This window comes from Diabrotica undecimpunctata, chromosome 9 (assembly GCF_040954645.1).
Source record: "Diabrotica undecimpunctata isolate CICGRU chromosome 9, icDiaUnde3, whole genome shotgun sequence".
NCBI lineage: Eukaryota > Metazoa > Arthropoda > Insecta > Coleoptera > Chrysomelidae > Diabrotica > Diabrotica undecimpunctata.
The window spans coordinates 34,580,202-34,605,586 of NC_092811.1; the positions used below are offsets into that span (position 1 = coordinate 34,580,202).

Sequence of the window (25,385 nt, forward strand, 5' to 3'; positions counted from 1 at the left end):
AAGCATAAAGGACTCGACAAAAATGATATTAACATAGAGAAAAATCTCTATTGGAACCAATAGGCTGTGGTGGCATTCAATGGAAATGGCACAGATGCACAGCAGATCAGTAGAGAATTAAGACAAGGCTTAGTACTTTTACCATTTTTTGCCGTATTGCCAGATTCCAGTAAGAGCCTAAGAAGGTACCTATACATTGAATTCTGACAGGCAACGGCGAGGAAAATCTTTTTTGGACATCTACGTCACGGAACAAGACACCCTGGCATCTTTTAGCCAAGTAGGATACTAGGCCAGAAGACCCCAGGGTAGTGCCAGATTAATCGTGTTTCGGCTAAAACCTTAACCACCGTTCCAGCCTTGCCTCTCAATGAACAACTGATATAAAAAACTAAAAATTTATAAGTAACCATACCTATTATCGTAAATCAGAAAATGTTTTAGACGTTATGTTAGGCCATAAACTAATAAATAATATTAACTATAAATTTCAGATCCCTGGCTCAATTTTCTCCTCTGTCCTCCTGCTCTTTTTTCTTCATCACCCCAGAAGTCAGACAGTGTACTTCTCTCCATTCTTTCTCTCATCTTAACATTATGTTTACAATGTTTCTTTCATCCAGCCCGAAACCCATTCCCCTCTCGAAATCTCCCCTCTCATTTGCCAATCTCTGGCAGTTGAAAATATGGGCGGGAGCGTCCGGTACCCCACAAACAGTACAGTCTGCCGAGGCAGATTTGCCTATTCTATTTATGAAGGTGCCAGGAATTAGTCTAGTTTCCTGAACTTACATTCCCACCACGGCCTCAGATCGGGAATAAGCTCCTTCGTCCACCTTGCCTTTCCGCTATCATTCGCCCATTTTCTCTGCCACTCTACTATTGTTTTTTTTTTCTCTTATTTTCATTATTCATTATTCAACCTCCTCGCTCCAATGACATATAGAGTCTCATTTGAAACTGTCCTATATGCGCTACATACCCTGAGGAGCGTTTGCGAAGTCTCTATCAGCTAAGCGTATTTCGCAGTGTTTAGTACGCTACACCACACGGGGGCAGCGTAGATTACCACCGACTGGAAAACTCCATTTAACACCTTCCTTTTGGTGCTACCTGGGCCTCCAATTCTTTCAGATTTCACACAAATCTTTCAAACATCAAAACAAGTGGTTACTTTTCTAAAACTGACATATTACATAAGAATAAATCCCGTCAGTTCCAACTGACCTTTTCGTTTTCATTTCAATCGCCGGTTAGCAACACCCCGTCTTCTCCGCATTGCCTACCATTTGCTGAATCCACCCGAAAATTAACCTTGAGACATTTCTCAACGTATCAATATTTCGTAGTTAAAAGAAAAATTTAAAACGCTACAAGTTTTGTAATGCATTTAATTGTGATAATGGATCAGTCACACGACAATTTTGTTACACTGGTGGTTTTTACAACACCATTCAAGGGCTTTATATAGAGCAAATGCTTCAGCGGAAAAGATGCTCTATTGATTATTTAAAGTCAATGCTTAGTCGTTTTCTACAGCGAAGAAAGGTTCATACGTTGGATTTATTTTCTTTATAATTCTTGTGATAATATTTTGCATGCTTGGATCATTTTAAATTAATCATTTTTATTAAGGTATATAAGCAGTTAAAATCTACTATACAGTTTTTGGCTGTAGCTTCAGAAAATTTTGATCCCATTACATTTATAACGAATTCGCAAAATTCAGCGAAGTTGAGAGTTTGTAAAGCAGATGCTGTCATTAAAATGTTTTCAATTGACTTTAATGTGGCTTAGATATCTAAAGCCTTTTTCTTTTCTTTTTTTGAGTGCGGATTTTTTTGTAGCTCTATAAGTTTCATTTAGGTTTTTAGTTTCTGAGATTTCAGGAGAGATTGAAATTTGCTTGATAATTTGTTTTAATATTATTACAGTTTGCTATATTTATCTGTATCTGTAAAGTGGGGATGTCGAGTTAAGTTTCATAGCATTTAGGCCACAATTGACCCATTGTGCATCCTCCCAAGGAGCTGTCATCCTTAGCTCATTGCCCATTCTGCCATTTCTAGGAAGGTGGAAAAGTCACCAGAGGACATCTTCCTTATGTGGGCAGGTGTGTATCAGGGCTCACCGAACACGTACTCTCGTATTAACGATAACTTCGGGCAATCACATAGGATATGCTCTACAGTTTCGTTTTCTCGTTCACACTTCCTGTATAGAAGTGTGTCTACTAGGCCCAGTGTGTGAAGGTCTTTACTTAGTTGACAATGACCAGTTAAAAAACCAACTGTCAAGCGTAGGTTCTTTCTGGTCATTCCCAAGTATTTCTTTGATGCTGACTTAACAAGGTTACTTAGTGTTACCGTAGCAAGTATGCATCCTTGCCCATCTTCCATTGTCTCTGTGTGTTCTATTGTGTCCTTTAACCCACTTCAGGATGATGGTATTACCATCCAAGGCTTGAGTTAGTTACCCATGATACTCCATTACTAATTTTGATGTGACACGTGTTCTATTCCAGGTTAGTAGCGCTTGTCTGCTATCTGTGCAGATTATTATAGTTTTCCTGGCTATACCTTTTTGGGTTATTTCTTTTGCGGCTAAAGATATCAGCCAGTTTTGTCTGAATTACGCTGGCATTTTTGCCCATACTCCACTTTATTTTTAAGTTCAGTGATCTGAAGTATATCCCGCATCCTTAGCCTTCTTCCACACACACACACACGCAGTGATCAACCCTGCCCCTAGGAACATGTGTATACCAATGTAAGAATGGGATCCACATGTCCGAAGATCAAACCGGTCACACTTCGCTAGTCGAAGTGGTACCTATCTGATCCCCAGGCTTTTCCACCACCCCTCCTCATCGTGTGACTTACGTGAGGAGGCTTATGATCTGAAATTTACTTAAGATGCCCTGGGTAATAGGACATCCTCGGTTTTTAGTGAATGTGGTTATGCCACCTAACTGTAGGGGTAGCCACATCTAGGCTTTTCTCCCTATTTACTTTACTGACTCTATTGATTTTACTCTAGCTTTACGTCGGGACTTGCGTCCCTAAAAAAAGAAAAATGAGCGTGTGTTCCGACCATAGAGCCATCAGCCTGAGCTGATGACTCTATGTCCGGAAAAGAGTGTGTGCTCGGTCACTCAGCCGCCGATTTGGCAAAATAAATTTTGTTCTCCTCGCCGGCTGAGCACCCGAGAGGGGTCCGGCCACCAAGCCCATGTATGCCGCACATGACCTCAGTGCTCGGATTTCGCGAGTAGATCTTTCATTCGATCTGCCTTAAGGGCCTAGTCCGCGGAGCGGTATATAGAAGGCCTGACGGGCCCCTTCTATGTTTGCTATATAAGGTAAATTTACGTGAAATGGTTTAATGAAAAGTATGAATATATCAATATCAATTTACGTTATTTAATCAGAAAACACATTTTTTTTTGTGGACTTTCTTGTGGCTTCGGGACTATAAAATGCTTGGGCAACAATTCTTTCCTTTTTTCCTTAATCCTATTTGTGTGCGTGTATTGGGGTGTGTATTTCCAAGTGTATAATGCTCTCACACACCCCGGTGTATATTGGACTTATAATTACCTAAAAACCTAAAAAGAAAAGCGTACCCTCTCGCCAGAGTTTTTTTGGTGTGTTTTCTGAATGACTGCATTTCTTTGTTCGTTCTTCTTGCAACCATCTCATTCTTTATTTATTTGTTCGGGTTCTCCCTATATCGAGCTATCTGTTGTTTTGGTCTTCTATGTACCGTCCTTATGTTTTCATTGTAGTTAGTTCTCTCTTAACATTCTGCTTGGGTGGTTTCTTAGTCCGTTGAAAATTTCATATGCTCTCTCGTCTAGTGTGCGTAGGATTCTTGTTTGTCCTGAGTCTCTATATACGTATCTCAAGGGTACGTACCTTGGTATTTTGAGGGAATCTCTGACTATTTGATTCTGAGTGGTCTGTATCTTTTTCCTGTTTGTTTTACAGGTGTGTCCCCACGCTGCGGATGCATATGTTAGGACTGGCAGGATAATACTATTCGCAACCCTGATTTTGGTTTTAAATCGTAGTTTACTTTTCCTTCCTATAAGTGTTGAGAGCTGACTTTTCAACGCTTTGGCTTTGAGTACTTGCTGATTGATGTGCTCAGTGAACGTTAGCTTCTTGTCTAGATGTACCCCTAGATATTTAGCCTGGTTGGTCCAGTCTACTGGGGTGTTTTCGATTGTAATTTCGCGATTTGGTACACTTCTTCTGTGACTAAACATTACAGCCTGTGTTTTGTCTGGATTTAGGGCTATTTTCCATTTCATGCACCATCTTTGGAATCTGTTTAGTGCTCTTTGCAGATGATTAGCTGCATGATCCGGGTTTCTCCAGCTAACAGCTATTGCTGTGTCGTCAGCGTAAAGACTCAACAGAGAGCCTGGCTCTTCTGGCGTGTTGGCCGTATAGATGGTGTACAGGTAAGGCGACAGCACCGCTCCCTGAGGCACTCCCGCCTCCAGGGTCCCGACTTCGGATAGGGTTGCCCCTATTCGAACTCTGAACCTTCTGTTAGCAAGATATGACGCAAGGAGGCATGTCATCGCCTCACTGTAACCAAATTTATTCATTTTATAGATGAGTCCATGGTGCCAGACTCTGTCGAAGGCTTTGCTGACGTCCAGAAAAGCTGTAGCTGTGTACATTTTTTCATTAAATCCTGTGGTGATAAATTCTGTAAGTCGTAGTACCTGTAATTCACAGGAGTGTTCGCTTCTGAACCCGAATTGAGCCTCTGGTATGGTTCCTAGCATTTGTGATTCTTCATTGAGTCTTTTTAGTATGACTCTTTCCGCTATCTTGCTTATAGATGATAATAAGCTGATAGGTCTGTAATTTTGCGGAAATGTGCCGTTTTTACCAGGTTTTGCAATCATTATTACGTGTGCCTCTTTCCACCTATCTGGGAAATATCGTAGTTTTAGCATGCTGTTTATTATGTTAGTGATATAGACAACAGCTTTTGTTGGTAGATTTTTCAGCGCCCTATTTGTGATGTTGTCGGGTCCTGGGGCTTTTTTGGCATTTGTCATTTTTATAAGTTCCTTTATTTCTTCGGGAGATGTATGTGTAATACCTATTCTGCCCTTTTTCCTTTTAAGTCTTCTCGCTGTTCTTTCTACCTCTTCCTCAAAGTCTATGTCATCGTCGGGGTGTTCGTTGTTTCTACACGCTCTTTCTAATTCGTCCTTCATGACTTCGGCTTTATCGATTTCCGTATGGACAATCCCGTTTACTCCGTATAGGGGAGGTATTTGTTTCTTGTCCTTTCGGAGGATTTTAGATAACTTCCAGAAGGCGGATTTGTTAGGATTTAGCTCATCGATATAGGAGTCCCAGCTTTCATTTCTATGATTTTGAAGTTGTTTCTTCACTTCCCTGTCTAGCTCATTTGCAATCCTTTTGTCTTCTACCGTTCTTGTGCGGTAGGCTCTTCTTCTTTTCCGGTTTTTCTCTTTGATTAGGTTTTGAAGTTCTATACTTATATCCCTGAATCTTCCTCCTTTTTGTCTTGTGATTGTTTCGGTTTTGGAGCTGGCATCGATAGCATTGTTTATTGCCTGTTCTAGTTTTATTACACTATCTTCTAGTTCTGTAATATTATGTAATATTATTAATTGTTGGGATGTTACCGATGTTCTCGCTCACAATTCTTCTGAAGTTTGGCCAACTTGTCCTCTTTCTGTTGTGGGGCTGCAAATAGTTCAATTCTATTGCGCCCAGGACGTCAGGACGATTAGGTTATGTGTCGAATCGCCTTCATTTAGAGAGTGTATCTCGTATTGTTGACCCACGTTGTGTAGGATTGCAATGTCAAGATACGTAGGGAGTTCTCCGTGGAAACATGTAGGTTCTGTTGGTCCGATGACATATGTGTTCGGTCTGTTCTCGAGATGGTTGCAGAGATATCTTCCGTTTCGGTTGGTCGTCCTGTCAAACCAATTGGGAGATCTAGCATTTAGGTCTCCAATAATTATAGTTGGCTCTTCTGAGTTTAGTATTAGGCTCAAATCTTCGTTGAAAATCGGATCATGTGGTCTGACGTAAGCTGACACTATTTTTAGTGTTTCGTGGTTGGCCTTAAGTCGAATAATTGTGGCTTCCATTGTCACCAGTCCGTCTGGTGTTGGGATGTGCTCGTGTTCGAGTCCCTTTTTAACTAATATAGCTGTTCCTCCTGATAATGCTCTATGATCCGTTCTATAGATATCGTAGCCTGGAAATTTTGTTTTTCTCCTTTCCACTAGTTTGGTTTCTTGAAGGGCTACGATATCGAGCTCTAATCTGTTTATTATTTCATCCAAAAGGTTGATATTTTTGAATATTCCGCCGGAATTCCATGACCCAATGCGTAGATCTTCGTTTTGGTTTGCTAACATTTACGGACGGCTTCTCCAAATGCAGTCATCATTTTTGTTGCTTTGTCCATTATTTCCATCATTTTGTTATTATACTCTGTATGGAAGTTTGCGATAAGGGTAGCTGCGTCCTGTACCGACACTTCTTGTGGTTGTGCTGGAGCTTCTGTGGTGGTTTCAGCGGATTTTTTCGCTGCCTGTGCGTAGCTGACTCCTTTGTTGATTGGAGCGCTGTTTATGGGTCTTCCTACCGGTCTTGTTGGGGCAGGTGTTTTCTTTTTGGGGGCCATAGAGCATCCTGTATAATTTGCTGTGTGCGCTTCACCACAGTTTGCACATTTGGGGTCGGTTTCCCGGCTTTTCTCACAGTCGTTACTGATGTGGTTTTCTCCGCATTTTACACATCTGGATCCGCAGTGGCAAGCCTTTGAGCTGTGATAGAACCCTTGACAGTTATAACACTGTAGGGTGTCTTTTGTGATTTTGTAGCCTTCTTCCATTTTGGAGTCATCGGTATATACCATCGGTGCCACGTGTGTCTCCCTATATTGTCTTGTTTCGTATTGGTACCCAAGCAATATCTCCATAAGTTAGCATTGACTTAATGACAGCAGTGTAGACCCAGGCAATCAGCCTGGGTGAAAGCCCGCTGGTGCATCCGACGCGACCGTTCGTTGCTAATAGGTGATATACTCTTTTAGCTCTACCATCTAAGTGTGAATTCCATGTTAACTTCTTGTTAAGGGTAATACTAAGGTACTTCACCTCGTCAGAAAAGTTTAGACTAGTTTAGAATCCTTGGGGGTTAAGCCCGTGATTCTTCTTTTTCTGGTGAAGAGGACCATCTCTGTCTCCTTAGGATTTATAGATAGTGAGAGTTCCTTGCACCGTGTTTCTATTATTTAGAGAGCAACTTTTATTTCTCCCACATAGTGTTGTAGTTACTGAAGGTATATTGTGTGCTGCAAGCGAATCATTTGTCTTTGGGATATCTGAAGAAGAGGGTTAGACCAGTGAGTTGTATCATCTGAAATGTTTGATGCTGAATTATTTTGATTTACTTTTATAAATTCATTATCATCATTTATCACTTACAGTGAATCTTTAAGTGTTTCTGTACCAGCCGATGTGGTTATGCAGTTTTCATCTTTGTGATCAGTGGTATTAAATCTAAAGCAATTTAAATAATCTAGGAATAGAAAGATTTTGTAAGGAATGCCATAAGTTATCAATATTCAATGTGTCGTTGGTTACACAGAGACAAATATTTGTCGCCCAAAGAATAAGAACTTGGCTATACTCGGGCGAGCCAAGTTTCAAAAACATTAATTTGGATATTGCAGTTTAGTTCTAGTTGTTTGAATTTATCTAACACTGTTTAATATGATACGAGTGCATTTTAATCGACACTGTATCAACTAAAAGCAGGGTTTGAATCGATCAAAGTGTTTGTTTGTTTGTTCTCCATTGAAAATTGTACTGGCTGTGTTGGCGCTTTCAATATTTTTTAAATAACATTTAAATAATTCTACCATATCCTGAATAGAACTAACGGAGTGGCGAAGGGGGATAAATAAAAATTGACGTATTTTTGCATTTATTTTCACAAAATTGTCTTAATAATAATAGATTTCTTTAATTTAAATTGTCCTACCCTGTATATCATAATAATTCATTTACTTCTGTTATCCGGTTGCCTATAGTTAATTGTTTTTTATTTTGTTTTAATTTTAAAATTTTGTAATTTGTAAGTGTCTCATAGAGTAATCTTATTATAGGAACTTTTATAATGAAAGTTTCCGATGAAATTCAGCAATTACTAGACGATCAAATTGTCCTTACACAACAAATATCCTTTAGTCCCTTTAAAGGCCCATTCGAGGAACTTATTGATGATTGGGAAGAGAAGCTGAAAATCACAGCTTATGTAATTGAAGAATGGATGGACGTCCAAAAGTAAGTGAATTTTAATGGCAAGTTAATTGATTAAGATTGATTTTATTGCAGTTTTGACACACCTTTAGTAGTATTATATTACGACGGGTAGGAACAACCTATTACACAGATAATGTAAATAATTTATTATAGTTGATTCCTCGTCGTCTTAACCCTTTACGGTTGTCTGATAATGATTCCGTGCTTCCCTTTACCGACTTTATTATTTTATTTTTTATTTGTCTATCGTTTGTCCTTTAATATATCTCGGCTAAATATTTTTTCATTTTTTTATCTTTCTTTTAATATTATATATATATATATATATATATATATATATATATATATATATATATATATATATATATATATATATATTTGGCTTTTAATCAGCTGTATACCCAATTAACCTCAACCCCCCTTTTTCATCTACCAGTTCAGCTGTTATTTTAGAGGATATAATATATATATATATATATATATATATATATATATATATATATATATATATATATATATATATATATATTCCAACTGAGAAAATTATTTGTCAAACTAAAGAAGCCATTTCTCATCTTTCTTGCGATCAAGCCGAAGTTGCCAGACAAGATGTCGCCAGAATTCTCCGTACGTCCAAACCACCACCGTCAATTATCAGTCTTTCAGAAAGACGTGCCTTCAAAGAACTTGTCATTCATTGACATTGTCATCCTTCCGGCCAACTAAGGTAATGCCACCGTCATTCTTAACTCTATCATTTCTATCGTCAAAGCAAAGGTGCCCCAATGGGATCCCTTCTCTCTTCCGCAATAGCTGAGATCTACATGGAACATTTCGAAACAGCAGCCCTGTCCTCATCAAATCTCAAACCCACCTGCTGGTTACGGTACGTTGATGACACTTTTGTCATTTGACCCCATGGTAAAGACACATTAGATCTCTTTCTCTCCCACCGGAATGGAATACATCCCAGTATTCAATTCTCTTATTTATCGTTCCATAAGACTTAGCGACAACAATCACAGGTCATCCGAAGTCAATTCAATAAGGTAAACACTCTTACAAAATGGCTACCACACAACCCAAATCAATAGGAGCATTCAAAAACATTTAAACCACATTCCATCCAAAAAAGAAACCGTGCCTAAAAAAATAAGTTTCACCGGCCGGTAAAGTCGTTTCACCCTATAAATACGAATGTTAGATTTGTAAGATTCAATTATTTGAATGAGTAATGGCTTTTCTAATTTAGTAGAAAGTAGTCAGATACGCATAGTATAATGAATACAAGGTATGATATTGCGCATGACATTTGACAGCTGGCCCAGGACCGCTCGAACCCATTATTACAGCTTTGATTACACATTAATTTTGAAATTATGGTCAAAAAGGATCGATTTTTTTTAATGTTTGGTTTTGGTTATAATTGAATAAAAAATATATTTTCAGTAGCGTAAAACCTTTACTTTTCCTGGGGGTTCAGGCAAAATATTTATTTTTGTTTTATTACATATACTAATAATATACGCACTCTTTTTGTATGGGTAAATAGTAGATTTGCATATTTTGATTCACTGTCACTCATTTCCAAGCAGTTTTACTGAAATAAAAACAAAATAGATTACAATAAAGAATAATCTGATTTATAATTCAATATGGTATTTTAGATTTATATATTTTTAAATATATTTTAAATATTGGGTTTGCAGCAATATAAAATGAAACGTGTACTCTTGTAAATTTTTATTCCAAGCTTTCGAACATTGGTTATGTCCTTCATTAGAGAGCTACAAATGTGATGAACAGTTTGTTAACGTTGGTATAATTAATTAAAAAATTCACTACTTACAAACTTAATGAGGTTGTATCATAAATGATGTTATGTAATGTTGATAAAATGTATCACAGTGTGTCATCTTTGTTCAATACAAAAAACCTATTTCTATGTTTAAAATTCAAAAAATAATTTACATCCACAACACTTAATTATTCTAAACATATTCGTAACATTATTAATCTTAATTTTATTATATCGCCATTAGTTTTTGTCAAAATAATCTAGTGGTTTTTATTATTGGTTTTTTCGAAAATCTTCGTGTTTTAAATTTAAAAATATTATTGACAAGTGAAAATCCCACACCTCCAAGATCAAGCAACTACTAGTATAGCAAATTATAGGCCTATCATTAGGTGTATCGTGGCAATATAAATTGTTTTATATTTATTAATATCATAAAGGAGTGAAATTTTCACCTGTCTGGGTTTCGACACATAGCTTATTCATTTTTCTGAAGCTATTTTCTTGTGGCATTTTAAAGTAATTACTATTTAAATGGAAATAAGCCACAATTAAAGGTTAAAGTACGTTTATTGACGTTTCAATTTCCACTTCGGAAAGAACGATTTCCGAAGTGGAAATTGAAACGTCAATAAACGTACTTTAACCTTTAATTGTGGCTTATTCCCATTTAAATAGTACTAGCTTATTCAATCAACCTAAAGAAACAAGATCTTAATTATAAAAACGTTACAATTGATTGTGATTTTGTTTTGTATGACCCCAATATCTGTGTGTATACAAAAATTACTAACTTAAAAAACAAAAAAAAATTTAATTTTTAAAACAAAAATTCCTTTAAATGTCAGTTGATATATTATTGTTTGTGCTATTGTTGCATTTATCTAGTAGTAACAAATAGGAGAACATTTCATTTAGATGACCTATATCCGTTCTATGATTCATTGCATTGTTATCTTGGCAAATGTATACCATTTCAAGAAAAAGTCTTTTGGTGATGTTACTTTCCTGTTCTACTACTTTGACATTATTGTAATCTATCCGATGCCCATTTTTAAATGCATATTCACCCAATGCACTTCTTTCAGGATGTAGTCTATTATCAGACTTGTGGGATGTAATGCGGTCTTTAAGGCATCTTGATGTTTGCCCATAGTATACTTGTTCACATGATTCGCACAGTATACAATAAACAACATCCGTTAAGGACAAGAGTGCGGAATGGTCTTTAAGTTTAGAAAAAACTTTGTTAACTGTTAGTACCGTTTTATATGCAATTTTGATATTATTGATTGATGAAAAAATTCTACTTAGTTTCTGTCCAATGTCCTTAATGTATGAAAGAGATCCATATCTAATTATAGTTTGTTTTGGTAAAGGATCTACAGGTCCAATTCTATTTTGTGACAAAGACAGATTTTCATCGTTTCTTAAACGACTAGTTAAATTTTGTGGCGCGTTAAACAAAATTTTCTTTAGTATTATACTTGGGTATGAGTTTTCAATGAATCAATCAGTTGTACAGTCGGTTACTGTATCAGAGTTTAGTCACAAATTGCTATATCCTAGTTTAGTTTTGTTGCGTATACCGAAAAGCAAAGAACAGGTTTTAAAACGTTTTAGACATTTGTGTGAAAAGATGACATCTAAATTAAGGCTATGGATCGCACCTAATTCGGAACTTTCTCTAGAAGGAGGTGGAGCATTTTGTAAACCATGCGGCAAATCGGTAAGTTTTATTTTTTCTCTTTTTTTCTCGTCCCACAACATAACTAAATTCTAAAGCGGTTTTAGAATTCTAATTATTTTTTTTTTAAATTCTCAGATTTTTACTCTTTTTACTCAACGCTATACCAGTGAATAATAATATATTACTTTATGAGGCGGAGAAACATGACTTTTCTTGACGTCCCCGATATAATAGAGGGCAAGTCAAGAAAAGTCGCTTCTTTGCCGAATAAAGTATACTATTTTTTCTTCAAACGTAGCAATTTTGAACCATAAATAGTACAATTCATACGCTATTTTTACTCGAAATTAACTGTGACAACTATCAAAGTCGTCTAGATGTTAGAAATTAAAATAATTAAGTCGTCGGTGGGATGTGCGTCTCCCTGGTTACAGTTGTTTGCAATTATTAAAGACAGCTTATTGTTGTGGCAACCGCAAGCGCAAATTTAGTACGAAAATGGAAAACCTAAACGAAATTGAGTCCGCGGCTAATGATGCAGTAGCACGTTTGGGGCCCTCCAAGTCCGGAATAAAGTGTCGGTTAGCGTACAAGCACTTCCAAGAGTGGTGCGATACAAGAGGAGTACTTCAAGTTACCGAAGACGTTTTACTGGCATATTTTATTATAATGAAAAATGAAAATAAATGGAAATCTTCTACAATGTGGTCACGATACTCTCTGATAAAATCCGAGTTAGTTATTAGAAAAAATGTGGATATAAGCAAATTTTTAAAGTTACGTGCTTTTCTGAAAAAACAAGCGAAGGATATACTGCAAAGAAGTCTAAAATTTTCACTAAAGACGAGTTTGATAAATTTTTGTTTGAAGTGCCAGATAAGTTGTATTTAGGATTAAAGGTAAAAAAAATTATATTGCAAAGCATGTAGTATACTCTACTAAATTATAAAAATATTTCAGATTGTTTTGTTAATTGGGGTTACCGGCGCCTGTCGATGCGACGAACTGGTAAAAATGAAGACTGTGGACATTGAGGATAAAGAAAATGTAATAATTATCAAAATCCCAGACAGTAAAACACGTCAAATTAGATGTTTTACGATAACTGGTCAAAACTACATTAAACTGTATAAAAAGTATGCATCACTGCGGCCTGAAAATTTCACAGAAAACCGATTTTTTATCAAGTACCAAAATGGAAAGTGTTACCGAAGCGTCATGGGAATACATTCGATCAGCGCAGTAACCCAAAAAGTAGCTAGTTATTTAAATTTAAACGATGCAAGCGCATACACGGGTCACTCTTTACGACGAACTTCAGCAACACTTTTAATTGATGCAGGCGGAAATCTAGAATGCCTCAAACGACATGGGGGCTGGAAATCAAGCACGGTTGCCGAAGGATATATAGAGGATTCGATAAGAAATAAGAACGATAATGCTCAAAAAATTTAAAACCCTCATGATTCGCCAACATCGGGAATGATTGCTGAAAGTTTTTCTCGACCATCAGTATCATCAACAATTACCAATGCGTATCAAGAGTCGGGAACATTGTTGCACGGTTTCAATTTTGAAAATGCCTCATTAACTAATTGTACTTTTAATATTAGGGTCATTGTTTTGAAAATGTACATTTTGATGTCCTTCAAGCAAAAATAAGGTATAATAACAAAAAATAATTATCAAAATATTACACTCAAATAAAGTGCATTAAAACCTAAGTTCCTATGATTTTTTAAATTCCACAAATAAAATCTACTCTGTATTTTTTTTTAATTAAAGGGTTCAATTCTCACTTTCGTTAATGTCCCCACCTTGTTCATATAAGCTTTGAAATAGAAAAACAGCATTCTAATATATTACATCTAAATAAATAATTACAGAAAATTATAAAATGGCTGACATTATTTCTTAGTTTTATCATTCTCTATAAAATAATTTATTTTATAGTTTAAAATTCGATTTTTATAGGTGTCCTCATCATTCATTCTCACTTTCGTTAATAGAATTATTATTTGACATAAATTTAGTTAGTCGGCGCTGATAGTGTGACATTAAAAGTGTTTTGACAAGTCTTGTTTAATTTAATTAAATCCTTGAGAGAGGTATGTTGTTCTGTGAAATTTAACAAATATTAAGAGCAAAACGGTGTTAAGACCCACAAACGGTAAGCATAATGTTTCACTTTTGTTAATAAGTATATTTAAAAAAAAAATTTAATCAATAATGTTTGCAAACGCTAGGAAATTAAGCAAAGTAGTTATTTTTAAAATGGCGTCACCATACAAACAATTTACCCGGGATTTGACGGGAAATTTATAATAAAACCTCACTTAAGTTAATCTCACTTGCGTTAATTTATGTGTTAACGAAATTGAGAAAAAGTTAACATAAATGAAGTTTGATTAAATTTTTATAAAATATTCTTATTTTGTACTTAAATCTTGATAACATATTTTCTAAAAAATAAACATACATTTTTTTAATTTAATATGCTATTTTGAAGTTTTTAGACATGGCAAAGTCGGCGAAAAACAATGAAAAAAAGAAGAGCATTCTTCGGGAAAGATAAAAAAATGCGATGCGTACGTTGAAATGAGAAAAAATAAAAAATAATCCGGCATTACATAAAGAAGAAAAACGGAAGGCTAGAGAGCGATATAGAGCTAGAAAAGAAGCGGGTAAAGTAAAGAGAATTGATGAATTATCAGAACGAGAGCAAAGAAATATTAGAAAATGTTGGCGAGAAAAAAGTAAAAAATCATACTATGCAAAAAAAGAAAGAGAAACACTTTCGGCTCAGCTTAATGAAATAATCCCATCATTTACTCCAGTTCCTGAGGAGTTTGCAGAAGATATTACACCTCAACAAAATCCACAGCCTGAGTCATCACGACAGTCTTTAAAAGGAAAACAAATAGTACGAAGAAATAGGAAAAGAATGAAAAAAGAAATAGAGCTTTTAAAAGCTAAATTAGAAAGGACATGTAAGAAGGTTTCAAAATACAAAAAAAGGTAGGTATTATATATCTATGAAATAATTTAAATCTTAACAAAAATAATAGAATCAATAAGTAAACATCATTTAAATTTCATAATTTCAATTACAAAGTTAGTAATATTAAAATTAAAAAAAAATGTAAAATAATATTACCTTTTTTTTAGATATGAAAGATTAAAGAAAAAAGGTCCTGACACTCCAACTAAAAATGTTCGGGAAATGCTCATTGGGCAGAAGGTTACTCCAGAAGTAAAACGGAAACTTGTAATTGGAGAAGTGCTTCAGCAGCAGGTAAAGGAAAACTACAAAGAACAAAGAACATTTAAGGACAAGCAAAGATTTGTTGTGAAGCAACATTGCAAAGCAAAAAAATATAGGTGTGAAAATTTGGTAAGATCAGTTAGTTCAAGAAGAATCCTAAAAAATAAAAATTCTGGGCAAGTATTAAAAAGAAGAAGGTTATTGTTTTTAGGATTAAAGGAAGTTATCTCAAGCTTTTCTGAAAAAGATGAAGTAAGTCGGTTATGCCCTGGCAAAAAGGACACTGTTATAAGAAAATTAAAAAGCAGAAACGGTACCTAAATGATTCCTTAAAAAATCTTTTTATTCTATTTAAGGCTAAGCATCCTGAAGTTAAAGTGGGCTATTCTAGATTTTGTAGATTTCGACCTTTTTGGGTGTTGTTTCCCACAGAAAAAAGCAGAGAAACATGTCTTTGTATAATTCATGAGAATTTCACTTTACTTGTAACTAAATTAAAGTCATTGCATATCATAAATGCTGCTAATTCAACAGAAGTAGTGAAGGAAATACGTTGTGATGTTAACAATGAAGAATGTTTAGGGCGTTTATGTTTAACATGCCGCAATAAAAAAATACAGTTCTTCAATGTTGATGACAGCATAATAATTTATAAAAAATGGCTTTCAAAAAAAGTGAAATTATTGTTAAGGGCGAGAAAAAAATGTGTCAAAAGACAATAAAGGAAGAAGTTGAGAGCACAAAAGAAAATATTGTAAGCATCTTTAAAGAAAAACTGCCCTATTTTTTAAAACACTAACTTAACATTAAACACCAATATAAATGTATCGACACAATTAAGAATAGCCTAAAGGAAAATGAGGTTTTTATACACCTGGACTTCTCTGAAAATTATATATGTAAATATGGACGAGAAATCCAATCTGCTCATTTTGGTGGTTCCAAACCACAGATAAGTTTGCACACTGTAATGGTTTATACCAAAAACAAAAAAAGTCCAATGTGTACATTTTCCGAGAATCTTCGTCACGATCCTTTTGCTATATGTGCCCATTTGACACCCATTGCAGAATATGTAAAAACCTTAATTTCCAGTATATCTATGGTACATTTCTTGAGTGATGGACCATCCACACAATATAAAAATAAAACTATGTTTTTTTTAATAGTGGCATATATTTCGAAGCTTTTTACCTGTCAAGCTATAAGATGGCATTATAGTGAGTCTGGACATAGCAAAGGAGCACCAGATGGTATTGGGGGATGTTTGAAAAGGACAGAAGATAGTTTAGTGGCCCAAGGAAAAGATTTAGACAACTTTAATAGTTTAATTAAAGAACTTCGAGAAAATTGTAAGGGGATTTTATGTCATACAGTTTCTAGTTTGGAAATTAAAAAAATTGAAAATGAAGTATCCACTTCATATTTAAAAACATTTAAAGGTACAATGACTATAAGAGAAGTTGTTTGGACAAAAGCCTCCTATAATTTACTAGAGGCAAGAACATTATCATGCTTGACATGGGGAGTTCAAGAATGTTGCCATTATAAAATTGGTACCATGGACATCACACATTTAAATCCGTCCCAAAATAAGAATGATAATCACCCACAGATGCAATCAAATGAATCTATCCTTTTTTATACTTTATTTTTAACTTTAGAATTGTTTCTTTTTGCTTTATTTTTAAGATTTTCTTAACACAACTTGTAGTATTACATGGTACATCTGGAAAACAAAATAAGGAAAAAGAAGTAAAGTTCACACAACGAAAACGAGTTCAATACAAAGATATATACTCATCAGACTCGGATAGTGATGAAATGACTCTAAATGAGTCTAAGACACCAAAAACAAAATATTCAATTAGACCAAAACTTAATAACTTTATTGTGGTTAAGTTATCTTCGAAAAAGTATAGTAAAAATTTTGTTGGACTGGTAATAAATATTGACAAAGATTATAATTATACTGTAAAGTTTTTAAAACAAATTCATAAATACAAATTTGTCTTTCCTGAAAAGGAAGATGTGTCTACCATTTCATTAGACGAAGTTGTTTGTATTTTGACGTCACCTGATCTAAACAAACGGGAACAATATATTTTTAGTTCTTTGCCAAGTAATATTTATATTTCATAAGTGTTTCTGTTTTTACAATATTATTATACAATTTCACATTGCATTTTTATAACTAAGAATACAATTTTTATTTTCAAACTTGTTATTTTAATATAGATTCCTATTTTCTCACTTTTGTTAATTACTATCTCACTTGCGTTAACAAACAAATTATAAAATCTAAAAATTTAAGAAATATAAAAATGTTTAAGCTTTACCTGTTATTAGAGTATTAATATTTAGATCTTCTGGTTCTATGAAGGTCTTTCATAGTTGGCTTTTTAAATTTTTAACATTTAATTTTTTTAAAATTGAAAATGTACATTTTAATAGCAATGACCCATTACTATAAATAAAAATGATGTTTAATTGTTGTTAATGACATTTGTATTGTTGCTTTGTGACATGTTTCATATTGTTGCCATGACAACATTTTTCCCTCCGCCGTAAAGAAATGGGAAAAAAAACTGCTGCCGGCGGAGACATCAAACTTTGACAGGATCAAGTTAGATAAGTAATGTCATCATTATTTGATGTTTGAAGAAAAAATAGTTTTAATGCTTTCAGATGCTGCGGCATATATGTTAAAAGCTGCTGTTAATTTAAAGATTTTTTATCCCAATTTAATTAATTGCACTTGTGTAGCCCACGGGGTAAATAGAATCGCTGAAGAAATAAGAAATCTGTTTCCGTTGGTAAATAATTTTATAAATTTTATGAAAAAGGTTTTTTTAAAGGCTCCGTTGAGGGTGCAAATATTTAAAGAAAGACTTCCCGGTGTCCCTTTGCCACCTAAACCAGTAATTATAAGGTGGGGAACCTGGCTCGAAGCAGTTTTTTTACTTTGAACACTGCAATGAAATAGAATTAGTTATGTCAGAATTTGATGATGGTATTTCCAAAGCCATTCGAGAAGCAACAAAAATATTAAAAAATCCCAAATTGAAACAGGAACTTGCTTATATCAATGACAATTATAGTCAGTAAAATGAATAGATAATTTAAAGACAAAAATTAAATCGGCACCTGGAAGTAACGGTCAAATAATTTAAAAAAAAATGAAATATGTTTTCGAGAAGAATGAAGGTTTTTCATTTTTATCGAATGTTGCTAAAGTTTTGAATGGGACATTTTCCGAGGAATTTCAAATTGTGCCAGATTTATTATCCGCTCTGAATTATGCTCCAATTACATCTGTCTATGTCGAACGTTCGTTTTCAATGTACAAATTAATTTTAAGTAATCAAAGACATAGTTTTAAGACCGAAAATATTGAAAAACATTTAGTTGTTTCTATTAATGATAAAATTTTAAGTGGTTACAATGTTTAATTATTAATTTACAGTTACTTAGATACTAGTTTATTTATACTAATGTTATGATTATGATGTGTAAATATACCTGCCTTAAGTTAATATAACGTTAATTCACTTTGTACAATAAATAATAAGTTATATTCCTTTATTTCCTTTTGTCTAAATGTTAATATTCCTGCCTTTTTTAATAAAAATCTTTGCCTATATAGGTGCCTTTTTCTTCAATTTTGGTTGCCTATAAATCCGAGCTTTAATCATTACTAATTATGTAAGCTCTTTAACAGATTGAATTTTCTGAATTTCAGTTTGAAAACATATTTTTAAAGCAAGTAACTGTTAATAATGAAACGAAAAAGATCAAACGAAATATCTTTATCGTATTTAGCAGTCAGTTTTTTAACTTGCTATTTATAATTTTACTTGGAAATGATAAAAGTCTCTTAGGTAGTCGGGTTGTAATACTTCAAATGTTTTATTCAAGTCACAGAAACTTATAGAGCTCCAAAAAAAATATATATGATGTATGATCATAAAACTATGTTCCAGAATTTTTCAGAATCTTTAAAGTGGTACAAAGCAGTCAAAAATCCAAGAAACTGGTCTTTTGTCGGTTTTTGCCATTTATTGAATTACATATTTAGTTAGAAATACGCTACTAATATAACACAAATAGGCAATAAACTAGCGAGATATCCGGAAAATCGAAGATTTTCGTCTTTTAAATCATCATAACTCCTGTTCTAAGGGTTCAAAGTGGTTTATTCGGAGTCCAAATTAAAGGTATTAATGTCGGCTAATGGAGTAAATAATTTTAAAAAGAGAAGCGTTCTCTAACTAAAGGTATATCTTAAAAACCGTGAAAACGGGACTGTTCTAATCAGATTTTTTTCTTTTAAATCACCATACCTTTGATTCTAAGGGCCCAAAATAATTCACCTGAAACCCAAATTAAATGTATTGATGTAAGCTACTCACTAAAATAACTTGTAAAAGCATCTCTAACTAAAAATGTAACTTAATAAACGATTAACAATGACAAAAAACAGTTTTTTTTTCAATTTTTAACTGCCATTTACCCCTTTAAAAATTTTGAAGTGATTTATTCGCGTTCTCAAGCGACTATAGGTAGCAGCACTTGTTTTGAAAGATGACGGAAGAAATGGGGATATCGTTTGTTGAAATTGTAAATTTGATAGGGAATTTTAAAAGATCTAGTTGAAGGGCCAGCAATTTTAGATTCCAACCATATTATTACTTGTGGAACATTATCGTGTAGTGGGAAAACAACAGTGATACAAGCATTGTACCTCCAAATGAGTAATTTAAGAGTAGTACCCCACCAAATACAAGTGAAAATTTAAGTGATTGATACTATTAAAAATGTTGCTTGCAAATGCAAACATATATTTGGCATGTGTATTAAAGTATGGTGACAATTAACAAGATTTGTCACATGGAAAAAAAAACAGCAGATACTGAGATATATAAGATACTACTCTCCGGAGCGGAAGATTTGGAATTAAGTCTGACTTTAAAAAATGTATCTATTTTTTTTCAAATCCTGAAAAAACTAAAAAGCATTTTTGAAAAATTTAAAGGGTGAATGAAATATTTATTATAATAAATAAAAAGTTTCTTTTGCATGCAATATTTTCAATTAAAAATTACACAATATTTTCTCTTTTATTTTCATCCCTGTTACATAACATATTAAAATAAACATTGTAGAAGTTTTCAGGGACTTTCTGCCTTCAGTAATAATGTACTCTTTCATTCTGCGTTTAAATTTTTCAAAAATATTTATTAGTTTTCTCCGGATTCGAAAGTAATGGATACATTTAAAACACATTAGAAATTTTGCCAGGCGACATTTGGCTCCTTTCCCCTTAATTAAATAAATGTATCTTTTACAAATGTCCAGAAACTTTCTATTTTTGAATAAAAGAAGTTTTATTAAAAATATATATATTAAAAATATACATATACTCTTCGACACTGGTTGGTCATCTGTAACCATTCAAAATACCTTCGCAATAGGATTATAAGGTATTGTATTCCTTCAGATACAAGGTTGGTTTAGTCGAAAACATCTTAAACCGTCAGTATCAGGTTGGTTTTTACTATTATATCGTATTACCTATCCTCTCTGTATTTCAGTTCTCTAATTAGGGTTAAACTTGTAGTGAGCTATCGACAAATTGTGAACCGATTATAAATAAATTTCCTATCAAATATGATTTACCTGAAAAAAGTAATTTGATTTCTTAAAGTGTCGGCTGCATACATTCATGAATTTTGTCACAGATTTCGCAATACGAAGAGGCACTTCAGTCAGTTTTTCCATAATTTCTCGCTCTTTTGACAGTATTGGAGATGTATAACTTTCTTACATCGACCAGAACATTATGGCACTAAACAATATCTATTACTTTTCTTCTTATTGCTCATTATTTAAATTTATATCAGTTTTAAACTCTAGTGTATTCAAATTTTTGACATTTATTCCTATTGTATTATTTATCTACTTTGACAGCAGTTAGCAGCACGGTCGTTTAAGAACGCGAATAACCAAAAAATGATTTTAACGTTTTATGGAATTTTGAGGTTATGTGTCAATATTTTTTTCCAATATTTGGTGAATCATCATCTTTTGTGACGCCGAACAATACTTTTCAACCTTAGTCAAAATTTTACCTTTACGTTTGCTTTAAATTAAGTAAAACTACTTACATATTTCAGATACCAAAACACTAATAACTAGCTCTTTAGTCTGAAAACGTTCTATGATCTAACCCGAAAGGGATTTTAAATTATATACTTTTTATAAAGGATTTTAAATAAACTTAAAGTATATTAGAAAGAGTAAGTATTCTTGTAATTAAAAATTTTTATAAAAATAATGAACATTAAAAAAAAAATATAATTTCATTAGTGGATGGAATTTCCAAACGTTTTATGGAAAGTTTTATGGAAGGGGCGGGGGGGGGGGGATTTTAAGCGAGTGGACAGTCTCGAAGTAAAATCCTGCCTATTTTTGTTTTTAAATATCAATTAAATGAACTAAAATTACCCTAATCAACTAAAAGAAAGTTTTTTTTTATTTTTAATATTAAGATTATTTATTTTTTTATCAAAAGCTCCTTATCGCTAAACAATTAAAAAGGTTTTATACTTTAAAATGCTTCAGTGTGATTACGTTCAAGAAACGGTAAATTTATTGACGCTGAATAAAACGTCCTCTTGGAATACGTAAAGTTTCCACTTTAATTAAAAATGCAGGCAGTGTAGGTTTTCTCGAACTTTGGCATTATTATCGAGTATCTAAGAAATGAGAAAACAATGACGACGCCATGGAAAATTGTTTTTAATTGATAAACTTTTCAACTCTTTTAAAACGAAAGTTGTTTTAATATCTGCATAACAAAGCAATATCGCTGCAACTTTAAGACAAGGACATTGTGTTTTGGTAATACCGAAGTACGCAAATGATGATAGCGTAAAGTTAAGAGAAACTTTAAAAGAAATTTAAAATTTTAGACGTTAATTATTTTATTTAAATTGGTATTTTTTTAAACATTTTGGATGCCACATTTTTATTTTAATTCTTTTTCTTCGAGGGCCTTATTCTGACAAAGATCTCCAATAATTTAAGCAGATCGGCTGTCCCATGGCAAAACACAGTAATTGCATTTTTACAACAATGGAGAAGATTCGACTTTTATAAAATGTATAAGCCGTAAGAAATTATTAAATAAATTCAAACACAAACGGGGGAACCTGTAACTCTAGAGAGCCCGTTCCCAGGTGGCGGATATGGGAATGCCCTCACCGGCCTGTTTGCAGCTAGGCCGGCGGGTAGGTGGGAAATAAAAATAAAATACCACCCGCGGACCAACAGGTGGGGTAGATAGGACTCCTAAGCCGTAGAGAAGGCAACTTATCTAAGAGACGGATACTCTGATTTAAAACCCTGGTCCTCCAAGTTGGGGGTTGAGGCATCGGGCCAACTCCTCGATACTCGGAAAAAATGATCAAAGGTTAAAAAATTTCAGCAAAAAGCCTTGGAATTCGGACGGATTAAACTATAAACGAAATTCGCAAAGAGAATGGATTATGAATTTGGGTGCTTGGAACATACAAGGAATAAAGACAAAACAGGAGGAGGTCTTCCGTGAAATAAGTAAAATGAAACTAGACATCTGTGTATTAACTGAAGTAAAGAAAAAAAGAAAAGGAAATGAAAAGATAAGCGAATACCTGCATTTCTATAGTGGCGTAGAAAAGAGTGAACGAGCTAAAAGGGGAGTGTCTATAGCAATACATCAGAAACTGAACAAATGTATTAAATCATGGCAAGAAATAGATGAAAGAATTATCCTCATGGAAATTTGGCCAAATTTCCATGAGGATAATGGCCATGAAATAGTGGTAATTGGAACATATGCACCGACGGATGACTCAAGGATTGACAGCAAGGAAGAGTACTTTAACAAGTTAACAACTATTCTAGCCACAATTAATAAGAAGACAGAAATTTGGATCTTAGGTGATCTTAATGCAAGAACTGGAAAGAGCTCCAACAGTAAAATAATAGGGAGATATGGAGAAGACATTCTGAATGACAATGGTCAAAGATTAATAGATTTTTGCGAGACACATTCTTTGAAAATATAAAATGGTTTCTTCCCCCATAAGAATATACACAAATTTACATGGACGCAGCCTACCAGGAATTTAAAATAAATAATTGACTATTTCATTCAGCGTAAACATTCTAAACTAAAGAAGGTGTTTAGAGGGCCAGAATGTGAAAGTGACCACCATATGATTATTGCAAAAGTAATGGTGACATTTAAGAAAGAACCATCAAGTCACAAAAATGATGAAGTAACAGACATAGGAACAACCATAGAAAACATAAAATATAACCTGGAAAGCTTTAAACAACATTCGACAAAGTTCTTATATAAAATTAGAATAGCTCAGAAAATAAAAAATATAGAAACAAAGGACTTAGACCCTGAAAGTCTGTATGAAATGATTAAAAAATATATTCATAAAGCGGCAAATGAAGCACTGGGAAAAGTTGAAAATCGGAAAAAAGGAAAACCTGAATGGTTGTCAACGGAACTAGAAGAGAAAGTTCTCAAGAAAAAACAAGCATATCACATATGGCTTCAATCCAAAGATCCTCAAGACAGAGAAATATACGTTAAATGGAATAGAGAAGTTAAAAAAATGTGGATAAGGCGAAAAATATAAACTGGGAGGCTAAGTGTGATGAACTGGACAGATTTATGGGTGGAACAAAAGTGGCACAAGCTTGGAAAACATTAAAGCAGTTTAGGAAAAATGAGAAAAATGAAGACATTTCTCTCATAAAGTTAAATGAATGGGCAGAATATGATACGAAACTGCTGAAAGAGAATAGAGTAGAGTACAGATGGGAAAAGATAAGGGAATTAATAGACAACAGAGACGAAAGACAGGAAATCCCTATAATAGCATTATCTGAATTGACGGAAACCTTAAAAGAGGTTAAAAACGGAAAAGCCGTAGGGCCTGGAGACATTCCCATAGAGCTGGTTAAATATGGGCCGACTGCACTTTTAGAATTAATAGTAGACCTTTTCAATAAATATATGTGTGGAGACCAGGAAATTCCTAAAGATTGGAATAAATCTTATATAAGCTCCATGTATAAGAGAGGAAATAAAAGAGACTGTTCCAATTATAGAGGTATTAGTGTGACGAGCTCTGTGGGCCGGTTGTACGGCAGAATATTAAAGAAGAGGGTTGAAAGACAGATACAAGATATCGAAGAACAAAGCGGCTTTCGTACCGGGAGATCCTGCCTTGATAATATATTTACCCAATGACAAATAATTGAAAAGCGTGTCGAAAGAAGTAGAGAGACCCATTTGGTATTTATAGACCTTGAGAAAGCATATGATAGTGTCCCATTAAAGAAAATGTTTGAGGTCCTCGAAAGGTCCGGATTGGATTCGACGTATATCCGAGCGATATATAAATTGTACGAAAATGCAGTTAGTTGTGTAAAAATTAAAACCAGAACCTCAAATGAATTTAAAGTCACTAAAGGCCTAAAGCAAGGATGCTGTTTGTCACCGACACTCTTTAAAATATACGTCCAAGAAGCATTGAGGAATTGGAGAAATAAATGTAGATTTATGGGCATCGAAGAGGGACAAGAAACTCTGTATACATTGTTGTTTGCAGATGATCAGGTGGTGGTTGCAACCGATGAGGAAGATATAAATTATATGAATTAAAAATTATTTGAGGAAAATGCCAAATGGGGGCTTACTGTAAACATAAGCAAAACAGAATATTTAAAAATTGGAGGAAATACCACAGATCTGAGGCTTGAAAACGCAGTCATAAAAGGCTGCAACCAGTATAAATATCTAGGAAGCATCATATCAGTAGATGGCAGAGTTAAGATAGATGTACAAAACCGAATAACCCAAGGGTAAAAATGCATCCGAATACTGAATTCATTACTGTGGTCTAATAAAATAAAGATGCATACCAAACTTCGCGTATACAGAGCAATTGTAGAACCAATTACCACATATGGTGCCGAATGTTGGACGATGACAAAGAATGAAAGAGATAAAGTAGACGTTGTGGAAATGGATTATCTTAGAAGGTCATGTCGAGTATCGAGAATGGAAAGAATCAGAAATGAGGAAATACGAAACCGTACAGGAATTATTAGAGATACTCTTTCAGATAGAATACAAGGAAGGCAATTACAATGGTATGGTCACGTGATGAGAATGGAGGAGGAGCGGTGACCAAAGAAAGCCTTAATGTATGTTCCGCCAGAA

The 25,385-nt window shown here is 34.0% G+C and overlaps 2 protein-coding genes across 3 annotated transcripts in view; both read left to right on the plus strand.

Annotated features, from left to right (window-relative positions):
• Positions 1–25,385, plus strand: part of LOC140449818 (dynein axonemal heavy chain 1-like) — a 1,063,244-nt gene that overhangs the window by 197,783 nt on the left and 840,076 nt on the right. For both annotated transcript variants that reach the window (XR_011951893.1, XM_072543176.1), the window contains exon 17: positions 8,185–8,362. Coding sequence is in view for 1 of the 2 variants with exons in the window: in XM_072543176.1 (XP_072399277.1) it covers positions 8,185–8,362 (178 nt within the window). In the remaining variant the exon portion in view is untranslated. The remainder of the gene's footprint in view (positions 1–8,184; positions 8,363–25,385) is intronic.
• LOC140449926 (uncharacterized) lies at positions 12,033–16,050 on the plus strand. Its single transcript, XM_072543342.1, has 3 exons — positions 12,033–12,066; positions 14,466–14,847; positions 14,998–16,050. The coding sequence occupies exons 1-3, from the start codon at positions 12,033–12,035 to the stop codon at positions 15,413–15,415; spliced, it is 834 nt and encodes a 277-aa protein (XP_072399443.1). The 3' UTR covers positions 15,416–16,050.

Excerpts from the sequence above, each read along its gene's own strand:
- LOC140449926 (XM_072543342.1), top strand. The coding sequence starts at position 12,033 with ATGACTTTTCTTGACGTCCCCGATATAATAGAGG. Across the intron at positions 12,067-14,465 it reads CGTCCCCGATATAATAGAGG|AAGAAAAACGGAAGGCTAGA; the intron begins GCAAGTCAAGAA and ends CATTACATAAAG. Across the intron at positions 14,848-14,997 it reads GTTTCAAAATACAAAAAAAG|ATATGAAAGATTAAAGAAAA; the intron begins GTAGGTATTATA and ends CCTTTTTTTTAG.